The 13,344-nt window shown below is 46.1% G+C and overlaps 1 protein-coding gene across 17 annotated transcripts in view; it reads left to right on the forward strand.

Annotated features, from left to right (window-relative positions):
* DLG2 (discs large MAGUK scaffold protein 2) overlaps positions 1–13,344 on the forward strand; it is a 1,558,615-nt gene that overhangs the window by 1,412,030 nt on the left and 133,241 nt on the right. For 16 of the 17 annotated variants that reach the window (XM_075061772.1, XM_075061757.1, XM_075061758.1 and 13 more), the window contains one exon: positions 12,336–12,450. In XM_075061772.1, coding sequence (XP_074917873.1) covers positions 12,336–12,450 — 115 coding nt within the window. Of the gene's footprint in view, positions 1–12,335; positions 12,455–13,344 lie in introns of those variants that run through there. The other variant, XM_075061771.1, reaches the window with a different exon arrangement.

Below are 13,344 nucleotides of genomic sequence, written 5' to 3' on the forward strand. Positions count from 1 at the left end.
CTCTCAAGGAGCATGGGGGGTTGGCCTATCTCTACGCTGCGAGTCCACCTCGCCGCATATCCACCTCCATCCGGGGAAGCTGGCAATACCATTTTCTCCTCACCCGATGTCTTGCCAGTTCCTCAGGGCTTTTGGAACGGTTATACCCTCACGGTCAAGCCCCCTACCCCTACCTGGACGCTAACCTTGCTTTTAAATAGGCTCATGGGCCCCCCCTTTGAGGCTTTTCGCCACAGGGCTTCGCTGCTGTACCCTGTCCTGGAAGACGGCTTTCCTAGTCGCCATTACCTCGGCTAGCGTGTCTTCGAACTCCGCGCACTGACTGTTGTGATCCTCCAGTATACCGTCTTCCATAAGGACAAGGTATGAGCTGCGACCTCACCCGGCATCTCCTCCCCAAGTCGTCTCCGCCTTTCACATGTAAACCAGGACATCATTTTCTCTCAGTGTTCTTTCCAAAGCCCGGATGGTACTGTCGAGACGAGAACGACACTCCATACCTTAACTGGACGTCCGGAGTGCTCTCCGCGCGTTTCTAACCATCGAGCGGACCAAGCCCTTCCGTGCATTCATCCGCAACTCTTTGTAGCGGTGCGGAACGTATGAGAGTGTAGGGCAATCTCCTCTTACAGCGCATGTCTTGGGTCACGTCATGTATCCCGAGCTTGCTATGCCTTGGTCGCCCTCAAGTCCAGCCAGGCCATCTCGAACTGCCCGAGCACTCTACCGTATGGGGGAGTCCAGGCCGCAGTCTGCTCTTGCTGTGGCGCATGTTCCTGTGGCAGGAAATCTTTGCCGTGCGTGGCCACATGGATCTTGGGCTATCCACACTCTTTGTGCAAACGACCATTATGCATTGCCGTCCAGCAAATCTAGAGACGATGCAGCTCCGCTGCTAGCGGCTTCGTCTGCAATTCCGCAACGTATCTCGCTCGACCCCACCGTGCCAGTAAGGCTTGGGATATCACCTAACTGGAATGGAGTATGAGCAAGCATCGCGAAGAAGAAAAGAAAAGACGGTTACTCACCTTTGTAACTGTTGTTCTTCGAGATGTGTTGCGCATATCCATTCCACACCCGCCCTCCTTCCCCACTGTCGGAGTAGCTGGCAAGAAGGACCTGAGGAGCGGTCGGGCCGGCAGGGGTATATATCAGGCGCCATAGCGGCTCCACTCCAGGGGGCGACCTGCTGGCCCACCAAGTGTTGCTAGGGTAAAAGTTTCTCCGACGAACGTGCACGCGGCCCGCGCACACCTAACTGGAATGGATATGAGCAACACATCTCGAAGAACAACAGTTACAAAGGTGAGTAACCGTCTTTTTTCTAAATATTTTGTTGGGGGAAATATATATTTTCAAGGGGTTTTTTTATATTCACAACTTACCAGATGTGAAGCCTGTATCTTAAAGAGTGACTGATGGAAGAAACGTTACCGTCAGTAGTAAAGAAAATGAAAAGAAAGTGTGCAAAGGCAAGGTTTGATATGAAGATAATTAAAGGTGTAACTACATTTGGTAAAGGGCAGGTAGTGGATATAAGGAGAAGGACTTGTTTAGGGAAATAAGGTCCATATCCTCAAAGATACTTAGGCACCTAACTCCCATTGGTTTCAGTGGGCATGAGGCTCCTAAATACCTTTGAGGATATGGGCATATGTCATCGGTGAGTTTACAGGGCTGAAGTTTCAGAGGTCAAAGCAATGGGTGAGCTCACAGAGTGTGCTGGCATCTTTAAAAGGGGAGAGAGATTTTTCCCTGGGTGCCTAAAAAAGAGTGTGTGTGTTAAAAATCGTAATAAATGCATTTGTTCAAAATATAGATGGCAGTAAAATGTGGAGGCATCTTCCCTCCAGAGATATCAAGACCAATGTTGTTTATCATTTCCTTTGCTTTTGGAAACTTGGGTAATCCCATTACAAATGGGAACAATGTTAGTGAGAAGTAGTAGCAGTATAACTTTGGGCTGTATCGTGTACAAACTGTACAGTACAGTGGCTCTCCACTTCTGACTGGGGCCTCTGGATGCTACCGTAACAAATACAAAATAAGTCACTCTAACAAATGGAAACATTATTCTGTTGATGGTGCCAGAAACTTGTGCAATGAATTCATTCGTGACATTTAGTGAATGTTTATACTGTGGATTTGGTGGCTATCAAGTCAAATTTGCCTTCAGAATTATTAGAACATAGGAACTGCCAGACTGGATCAGAGTCAAGGTCCATCAAGTTAAGTATCCTATCAGTGATAGTGATCAGTACCAGATGTCACAGAGGAAGTGTATTGCAGAGGGATTATCTGCATGCCACATAGGTCTTTCTCCTCCTTATTTGGACTAACAGGCTATTCAGAGATTAATGATCAGTGAAAATTTTTGTAATCTGAGAAGTAAATACTTTACAGCCTCAGATTATTAAAAGTTTTTTATTATTTCAACATGTACAATAAATATATCCTTGGTGAGGAGTTAGGCTTTGTAATAAACGTCTGTCTCAAATCTGGACTTAGAGTTCAACATCTGAGTGTTTACTGTGACCCTTCCCCAAGCTTATACCCAGCTTGGATTTTATCTCGCTGCCACCAACTAGGACTATTTAGGGTTCCTAGTTACCCCGAGTCACCCCAACCTTTCCCTGGGGGACCCCCAAGACCCAGAACCCCTGGGTCTCCCTATCTCAACGGGAAAACAAGCTCTTCCCCCTTGTCTCCTCGTTATCTGCTCCCCCGCTTCCCCCTCCCTTTTCCCTGGGTGAGCCTGGGCGATGCAGTACTTAACTCCTTGAAGGCAAAACAAAGAGGGAAATCACCCTCCCCCTGAGGCGATGCATTCAAATCTAGTAAAGCTAATATAAAGAGATTTTCCACCCCCCCTTCCTGTAGCCTCACCGGAGAAACCCCAAAAACCTCAGCCAGGTTTTAAAAAAGAACTTTATATAAAAAGAAAGAAAATACAAAACAATAATATTGCATTAAGAGACTCAATACAGGCTCTTACTTATAAGAAAATATGAATAAACAGTCTGATTTAAAAGATAGCCAAATTAAACCAGTCCAGCACATCAACACACATGTAAATACAACACAAAGCATATAACAGCCTATTTGCCTTGTTGCCTTTGTACTCACACTTTGTAGAAGAAATTAGAAAGAAATAGGAGTTAGCAGGAAAGTTGTTTCCTCCATAGCTGGGAGAAACAAAAGACCTAGAGTACACAATTCCCGCCCCTGACTTTTAAAAAGTCCAGTTCTCTGATTGGTCCTCTGGTCAGGTGTTTGGTTCCCTTTGTTCACCCTTTACAGGCAAAGAAAATTAACCCTTACCTATCTACTTATGACAGGCTTGATGCATGGTATTAAACATGAAAGCTTAACTATGCTGTGTAGAAAATATATATCAGAAGAATAAAAGTTAAGAGTATATCTCATTTTTAATGCTATGATCTATTATCATTTATTTGTATTACAGGAGTTCCTAGAGGTTCTGACTGAGACTGGTGCTAGGCTCTGTTAAACACATAATAAGAGCCAGTCCCTGCCCAAAAGGATGAAATCCTGGCTCGATTGATGTCAGTGACGTTATCTGTGGTTTAAACAGACGATACAAAGGCTGGCAGGGAATACAGAGGCCCGGGGGGCTGAAACAACTTGCCCAAGATCACGCCACAAGTCACTCGTGGTAGAGCTGGGAATTCATACACATTCTGAAGGCTCTTTGTACTTAAAAAGATAAAGTGTACAGCCTGGGTTCTCAGCCTGGATGGTCACATCCCCGCTCCCTTCCTTTATGCTTACGTGGTGGGAGGGATGGGATCGTGGAAACTACTTTCTCTTGTAACATGAGGTTGGGGTATGGAAAAGGCTAGGAAAATTATAAAATGACTAAGAAAACTGGGGGCATGTGAATGATCAGTGAGGATCCCAAAGCAAGCAGGTATCCAGCTCAAACAGGATAGAATTTAATGGCCTAATCACTAAGCATATCACTTTTCCATTAACGGCTTGGTTCTGCAAAGTGCTGTGCACTTTGGTCCTGATCCAGCAAATCAGCTAAGCACACGTGTAACTTTAAGCACTAGTGGGCCCAATGAACTGCATAGGAAACTGACCTGAGCACTCAGCACCTTGCAGGATCCAACTTTAAGGGTTCAATTCATTGTTGCAATTCACTAATACAGGGTGGGTGGAATTCTGATATGGAACCCTTTTGCACTTTGCTATGATGTGCAGGGCAACAGCAAATTAGGATCTAAACTCCTTGGTACAAGGTAAAAATGATAAACAGAATAGGGAGGACATAGGAGGCTGACCCTGTGGTAATGAAAGGGCTGCTGTTCTTCCTGACTAGTCAAAATAAGGCCAAAGAAAGTAAATATGTCTCTTTGCATGCTGTGAACCACACTTCAGCCTGTCTCTTCTGATACATCTATTCTCTGCACCAGGGGCGGGCAAACTTTTTGGCCTGAGGGCTGCATCGGGTTTCGTAAATTGTATGGAGGGCCAGTTAGGGGAGGCTGTGCCCCCCCAAACAGCCGGGTGTGGCCTGGCCCCTGCCTCCTAATATCCCCTTGCTTCTCACCCCCTGACCGCCCCCCCAGTGGTCTTGCCCCATCCAACCCCCCTCCTCGTTCCCCGATGGCTCCCCCAAGACCCCTGCCCCATTCACCGCCCCTGCTCCCTGTCCCCTGACCGCCCTCGGAATCCCCACCCCTGACTGCCCCCCGCCACCCCATCCAACCGCTCCTCTCATTCCTGACTGCCACCCCACAGGACCCTTGCCCTATCCAGCCACCCCTTCTCCCTGACCGCTCCCAGAACCTCTGCCCCTGACTGCCCCCTGCCACCTCATCCAACCCCCCTCTCCTTTCTGACTGCCCCTCGGGACCCGTGCACCCATTCAACCCACCGTTCCCTGCCCTCTGACCACACCAACCTCTATCCACACCCCCGCCCCCTGACCATCACCCTGAACTCCCCTGCCCACTATCCAACTCCCACTGCACCCTGCTCCCTTACCACGCTTCCTGGAGCACCAGTGTCTGGCGGCGCTACAGCCGCGCTGCCCAGCTGGAGTCAGCAATGCCACCATGCAGCACAGCACCAGGTCAGGCCGCGGCTCTGCAGCTGCACTTCTCAGCTGCCCAGAGCATTTGCACCAGCAGCACAGTGCACTGAGGCTGCAGGGGAGGGGGAACAGTAGGGGAGAGGCCGGGGGCTAGCCTCCCGGGCCAGGAGCTTAGGGGCTGGGCAGGAGGGCCCCGTAGGCCGGATCTGACCCTCAGGCCATAGTTTTCCCACCTTTGCTCTACCCACACCCCACGTGTGCTCTTATCAAAGGTAGTATCTTCCATAGCATGCAAAACCCATTTAAAACTAATGCTCCAGTGCTCTTTTGTATATTAAAATAATAAATACCAGGCTTCAGGGAAAACAGTCGCAATTTCTATATTCTAGGTACATCCCCAACTCCATTACCACTGTATCTGAGAACCCCATAGTCCTTAATGGATTTACCTTCATTACACTCCTGTGAGGTAGGGAGATAATATTATCCCAATTTTACAGATGGGAAACTGAGGAGCAAAGTGATTTACCCAAAGTCAGCAGGAAGTCTGTGGCAGAGCAAGGGATTAAACCTAGGTCTCCAAAGTATCTTTACCCCGGGTCAGTTCTTCCTCTCTAATCCAAGATGCACATATGCTGGATGCTTGTTGTGATGGGAAACCTAAGAAGTTTAAAACAAATTTATATGTCCTCACAGAAGTAACAGACATTAAAAAGGATCCCAACTTCGTATTTATACCAAAAAAAAAAGAAATCTTAAGCTATCCAACAAAGACAACTGCCTCATAGACTTCAAGGTCAGAAGGGACCATCGTGATCATCTAATCTGATCTCCTACACATTGCAGGCCATGGAACCTCACCCACCCATCTGGTAATAGACCTCAACCTCTGGCTCAGTTATTGAATTCCTCAAATCATGGTTTAAAGACTGAAAGTTACAGAGAATTCACCATTTACACTAGTTTAAATGTGCAAGTGACTCATGCCCCATGTCGCAGAGGAAGGTGAAAAACTCCCAGGTCACAGTCAATCTGACCTGGGGGAAAATTCCTTCCCAACCCCAAATATAGTGATCAGTTAGACCCTGAGCATGTGGGCAAGACCCGCCAGACAGATATCTGGGAAAGAATTCTCTGTATTAATGCAGAGCCTTTCCCATCTAGTGTCCCATCTCCAGCAGTTGGGAATTTTTTCTACTGGCAGTCGCTGATGGGCCTTATGCCATTGTAAGCAGTTCCATCATAACCATCCCATTCATAAACTTATCAAACTCCATCTTGAAGCCAGGTTTTTTGTCCCCACTGTCCCCCTTGGAAGGCTGTTCCAGAATTTCACTCTTATGATGGTTAGAAGCCTTCATCTAATTTCAAGCCTAAACTTATTGATGGCCAAAAGTAAAGGGAGAAAAAGAATGATTTACATAAATAGTATAAATAACTATACTACGGTGATAGTACTTTGCGCCCTCAGAGATCCAAGGCATTCAGCTGACAGCTTGACACCTGAGCAGTACAATTTGTAGCCACACAAAATCTGTTGGCTACAGCTTTCCTCTGGTGTTAAAACTGTGCCACATTTGCACCAACTGAGGATCTAGCTCCATCATCCACTAGTCCTTACTTATACGAGCTGGTACTGATTTGGCATGTCCTTTTCGAGCTGATATTTTGTCTTCTAATACTTTTCTGCTGTTTTTTAAAAACAAATATAACATTGTTATAAACATCTTGAAAGTGGACTACTAGGGTTTTACATTGCTTTTTTTTCTTGTACAGTCTGAAAAAAGAGGGACCCTTTGCCAACCAATCACCCCTGTTATTGGCAGTCACTGCTTCACTATGCACCAAATGGGGTTACAGGAGCATTATTTTAAAAATCTAATAGCAGCACTTACGAAAGCATTTATCATCTTGAAGCAAACATTGATGAACCTGCATATTACTGGAGAGCAAAATGTAATACCTGCTGACAGAAGGAATTAAGCTGTCTCTAATGGTGCCAAGATTAGATAAGGTCCCGCTAATGTAGGCTGGGTCTACTAACATTCATGCATTTCAGTGGTGTCATTTCCCCTGCTATATAGTATACTAGCATTTCCATCAGAATCTGTTTTCAGGTTTGGGTTGGTTTGGGTTTTTTTTTTACTAAAAAACTGCAACCTGTCATACAAGAGTAAGGGTGGAAATAATTACATTTTAATATTACTAAGATTCTTAACTGTTTTGGGGGGGAGCTGCAAAATGCTTGTTCTTGTGTTTTCCGTTGCTATGCTCTAATTTTATAACTAAAAAGCAACTTCAGCAAAATTAAAATTTTCCCACCACTAGCTTGTGCAGTGGATTTAACCTGGTGGATATTATAGGTGACTTGGACCTCAAGCACCAAAAGTGGGTTCTTGGAGTTAGTCTCCTACATGAATTTTTAGGCTCCTAATAAAGGGCCCTGACTCTTGTTATTGGAAAGCCTCTGGGCATGACTGGCGCGTATGGTAGGCTGGGGGAGGCTATGCCTCCCCAAACAGCCCAGCGTGACCCCGCACATGCTCTGCATGGAAGGCCCCCTCCTGCTTGTGCTTTCCCCTTGGTCTCAGCCCAAGCACATTGGCTACTCCTCTTCAGGGAAGCGTGATGGGGCTGAGGCTACAGCTGTGGGGGGCTGCCAGTGCTGGGTCTGCCTGCCTTGCACTGGGGTGGGGGGTTGCAGGAGGGGACTTAGGGTGACAAGCAACGCCTGCCTGGTGCTTGCGAGCTGGGGCAGGGGCTGGCAGCCGCAGGGAAAGGGGCTCTGGGCTCTGGCAGGGGAAAGGGGGCAAGAGGGATAAGGCCGGCCCAGGACTAGCTACACTGAGCCGGTGGGTCCCCCAATTCCCATGCCTCTAGGGAGCGCAGGAACTTCAGTTACCTGAACCAGTATATGAATCACATGCCCATTTTCATGGAGATTTTGCTAAGTAAAAGCTGGCAAAGTGCAGCAGTGTATCAGACAATGATGTGCTGTTGTTTTCTTCTTTCTTCAAAGGGCCACAAGACAGTGAATCAGCCTTTCACTGAATGTATTTTTCCCTTTTGTCCATCTGTCACGACCTTAATTGTCTGAATTGATTTTTTCCAGAAACTGCATCACATTACTCGCTCATATTCAATTTGTGATTCACTTTATCCCCAGATCCTGCTGCCTAGTCAGTTGTTCCCCATTTTGTAGTTGTGCATTTGATTTTTTGCTTCCTAAGGCCTGGTCTACACTGCGGTTGGGGGAATCGATCTAAGTTATGCAACTTTAGCTACGTGAATAACATAGCTGAAGTCGACATACTTAGACCTACTGTCCACGGTGTCTTCACTGTGGTGAGTCGACTGCTGCCACTCCCCTGTCGACTCTGCCTGTGCCTCTCGTGGCGGTAGAGTACAGGAGTCGACGTGTGAGTGCTCGGGTGTCGATTTATCGCGTCTAGGCTAGACACGATAAATTGACCCCCGCTGGATCGATCACTGCCCGCCGATCTGGTGGGTAATGTAGACATACCCTAAGTATAGTACTTTGCACTTACCTTTGTTGAATTTCATCTTGTTGATTTCAGATCAATTCTCCAATTTATCAAGGTAATTTTAAATTCTCATCCTGTCCTTCAAAGTTCTTGCAACCCCGTCTCGGTGTCATTACAAATTTTGTAAGCATTCTTTAAACTCCATTATCCAAGTCATTAATGAAAATATTGAGTGTAACCAGACCCAGGACTGGCCCCAGGGGACCCCACTAGAGATGTCTTTCCATGTTGAGAGGGAACCATTGATAACTACTTGATATGTATTTGGTTTAATAAACATCTAACTTTTTGATCCTAGTTCAATTAAAAAAAAAGGCCCAGCTGCTGAAATTTGCCTCCCATGTTGCAGAGGCCTCACATATACTGTGTTATTTATTAAAATCAAACTGGGGCCTGAAGTTTGACTCCATGAACACCTAGCATGTAGTTAGTAAATATTTAAAAGTCGTAACAAATCTTACAAATATCTTCTAGGAAAATTCAGAATAAATTTTCAATCAAATAAAACAATTTCAAGTACCTGACCTTGATGAAATGTTATCCAAAGTCTAAACAGTACAAAACACAATAAAGTTGTCTTCATCGTCTGACCATCCCATCTAAGTGTCAAACGTGCTGGTGTGCAAACTGCAAGTAATTTGATGCGGTGCTATTGAGAGTCTTTTTTTGATCTTCATCACTTTTTCACTAGGAGGGCAGTGAAGCACTGGAATGGGTAACCTACAGAGGTGGTGGAATCTCCTTCCTTAGAGGTTTTTAAGGTCAGGCTTGACAAAGCCCTGGCTGGGATGATTCAGTTGGAAACTGGTCCTGCTTTGAGCAGGGGGTTGGACTAGGTAACCTCCTGAGGTCCCTTCCCACCCGGATATTCTATGATTCATTTCTCACTGTACAGATTGAAGTCTAAATATAGGAATTCCTCTCACACCCCTGATGCAGTATCTGTGTGGGATTTCTTTATTAATTATTAAAGGAGAACGTTATGATTGAAGCTACTCTGGTGTAAATTATTTCTTGACCTAATCCAGTTGTAAAGCACCAAAACCTCTTGAGATACACCTTGAAATATAGTTTATCAACGTTGTGAGTGTATATAATGCTTGTGAAAGGGGCCACATTGACAGCACTTAAGACTGTCTCTGTTTATCAACAGAACAGGTGGAATGTGAGCAATGGAAATACAATGTCCTTTTTTTAATTTATTTTTTTACATGTACCTTTCATAAATGTCAAGCCGGTTTACCATGTAGCAAGAAGTACGTAATGAGGTAGAGTAAAAATAAATAGTTGTTATAGTTGTAATAGTAATAAAAAAAAGTTAATGTAATCTTGACCAAATTGACCAAAGGGAAAATGACCTAATCTGAGTCATGTACAAATGTACAAATCCTAGATTAGGGGTAAAATTTGCAAAGCACCTAAGTCCCATTTTCAAAAGTGATTTAGGGCCAGATTTTTGAAGGTATTTAGGCGCCTAACTCCCACTGACAGAAAATATCGGGCCCTAAGTCCCATTGATTTTCAATAAGACTTAAGATCCTAAGTGCTTAAATCATTTTTGAAAATGAGACTTAAGTCTTGTCTATACAGTGCTTTAGTCCACATCAGAGGGGTTTCAATTTGAGTCAGGATTTCTGATAAAGAAAATTGGATTCAAGTGAGAAGAGGATCTGCTAAATTATGAACCTGAAGGAACAGCATGATCTGAGAACTTGCTCCAGTAGTTGTACACAAACAAAAGCAATGGATAGGGTTGCCAACTTCCTACTCACACAAAACCAACACCCTTGCCCTACCCTGCCCCTCATTTGAGGCCCCGCTTCTGCCCTACCCCTTCTCTGAGGGCCCGCCCCCTGTTCAATCCATGCTCCCTCCCTCTGTCAGTTTCCCCACCCTCACTCACTCACCCATTTTCACCAGACTGGCTCAGGAGGTTGAGTTGCAGGAGGAGGTGAGGGCTCCAGCTGAAGATGTGGGCTCTGGAGTGGGGCCAGGGGTGAGGAGTTTGAAGTGCAGGAGGGGGCTCTGGGTTGAGGCAGTGGGGTTGGGAGTGGGAGGGATATGGGTTCTGAGCTACTGGGGTGCGGGTTCAGGGTGTGGGAGGGGGCTCTGAGCTGGGGTTGGGGTGCGAGGGGGTGAGGATTTTGGCTGGGGGTGCAGGGTCTGGTGTGGGGCAGGAGATGAGACGTTTGGTGTGCAGGAGGGGGCTCTGGGCTGGGGCTGTGGGGTTCTGAGTGCGGGAGGGTGCTCTGGGCTGAGGCAGGGGGTTGAGATGCAGGTGGGTGTGAGGGCTCCAGCTGGGGGTGTGGGCTCTGGGGGTGTGGGCTCTGGGGGTGGGGTTGGGGATGACGGTTTTGGGGAGCAGGAGGGTGCTTTGGGCTGGGATCGAGGTATTCGAAGGCCCTTCAACATCTGAACATGGGAATAGTAATTTCTACATAATTGATAGAGGTGTTGTGAGGATTAATTAACATTTATACATTCCTTTAAACGTGTAAAGCTCAGTATAAGTATTATTGACATATTTTATTCTTAAAATCAGACTTTTCTTTAGCAGGTATGTAATATTGGGTTCTGTGTTTGCCTGGCTTTCCATTGTAAGTGTTCTGTTTAATAGGAAGTCTCTGACTCACATTTCAGAAAAAAAATTCTTCTTAGTTTTCTTTAGCAACTCTGTCCAACTCTGGGCTGTATTATGGCTCAAAGGCAATGGAGCGGTGGAGAGAGGGAAGGAGTTAGCAGCTGGCTGTGAGTATGGTGGAGTATGGAGGAGTTATGCCTGTTTCTAAGAACAGCAGTTGCTGCACCCCGTCCCATACTAAAGATGTAGGGTCCAATTCATTGTTGTCCTGTACCTTGACCAGTGCAAAGTGGATGTAAAATGCTACCATTCTGATCAGTAGCATTTTACAACCAGTTTGCATTTACATTGCACTAGTATAAATATGGTGCAGGGCAATGGTGAATCAGGTCCCCATTGTGTGCACATCCACGCATTGTCTCTCAGATAGGTGCTCCTGCCCAGGGTGTGAAGCGCTGCCTGGGCCTCCAGTTTACTACACTCTGCTGCAAGGAGTGTGCAGCATGAGAGGGCCCCTTGGTGTTCAGTGCCTTCTGTAAAGGTAACTCCTCTGGGGGCAGAAGGGGTTCACTGCATGCTTTGCCCCCTACTGCACCCAGGCAGGGGCACTTTTCATGAAAATTCCACAGTCAGTGTGGATAAAATAGATCCCAAGGTATTTCCTTGCTAAATGAGATCAGGAGGGGTGGTTCTCCACTGCACAGTTCCACTTGAAAGAACTTTGGAAACTTTATTTATTGCTTCTTCATGTGTTTGTCCAACTGGTAATTTTACTATACCTTGTGCTCCATCAGCAAGGTAATTCAGTCACTGAGATAAAGGATGGTCCAGTGGATATGGTGCTAGCCTGGGTTCAGGTACTTGCTCTGCTACAGGCTTTCTGTGTGACCTTTGGCCAGTCAGTCTCTCTGTTCACCAGGTACAAAATAGGGGTGACAGTACCTCGGTGTTACGAGTGGTGAATATATTAAAGATAGTGAATTGCTCAGATACTATAGTAATGGGGTTATATACATGCTTAAGATAGATAGGTCATGTGACCAAGATTCTCAGAACATGTCCTGCATTTATTAATCTTAACATTCATTTGCATTTACCGATTGTAATGCAGCTACAATAGAGGTTTGTTTGTTTTTTCCATCATCAGAGTACGCTCGATTTGAGGCAAAAATCCATGATCTACGCGAGCAGATGATGAACCACAGCATGAGTTCTGGGTCTGGCTCCCTGAGAACCAATCAGAAGCGGTCACTCTACGTCAGGTAGGCACGGAGTGTTTTTCCTGATGATAAATGTGAGCAGCTTCTCTACCAAGTGGTTTGGAGAGCTGATGAATGGAACTGAGACATGTATCATGATGTGAGTTTATATGGTTCAAAATGTATAATGCAGTAAAATTAATATAATTTCTTGATGCACCTATATTACTAATGCTATCATTCCAAGGCTATTTTTAAAGAGCAGTAGAAAGAGTTGTAGCAATGTTTTAAGATGAAAATTTTCACCATTTGACAACCCACACAGTAGCTGAAAAAACAGACGAGCTTTTCTGTATACTGAAGGCCTCAGTTAGGTCAAATTCCATTGGACTGACAGGGCCAGCTCTACAGTTATTCGCCGTCACAAGCAACGCACCGAATTGCCGTGGGGGGCAGTGCCTGTGCCCTGAGGGCGGATAGGTGCGTTTCTGCTGCGGCGGTAATTCAGCGGCAGCTTCTATGTTTAGCTGAAGCTGCCCCAGACAGCTAAACATAGAAGCTGCCGCCGAATTGCCGCCACCGCGGAAACACGCCTGCTGCCCTAAGGGCACACAGACTGCCTCCCCCCTGCCCTGCCCGTGGCGGCAATTCAGCATGCTGCTTCGGGGCAAAACAATAGGGACTGCCACCCCTTGCGGATTGCTGCCCCAGGCACCAGCTTGGAATGCTGGTGCCCAGAGTGGGCCTTGTAGACTGGGCACCATTCAAACGGCCACTGCCACAAGGAGCTTATGATCTAAGAGGCAGGGTGATACAGGGTGACAATAATTATGTAGGATGTACACAATTCTTAGCTAGGCAGTACTAGTGATCACCGCTTTACCTTTGCCATAGTCATCCTATTTCCTTAGCCATTATTAACCAAAGGACTGGGATTCACACCTCTGATCCTAGAAA

The sequence above is a fragment of the Chelonoidis abingdonii genome, chromosome 1, assembly GCF_003597395.2.
Source record: "Chelonoidis abingdonii isolate Lonesome George chromosome 1, CheloAbing_2.0, whole genome shotgun sequence".
In the NCBI taxonomy this organism is placed as follows: Eukaryota; Metazoa; Chordata; order Testudines; family Testudinidae; genus Chelonoidis; species Chelonoidis abingdonii.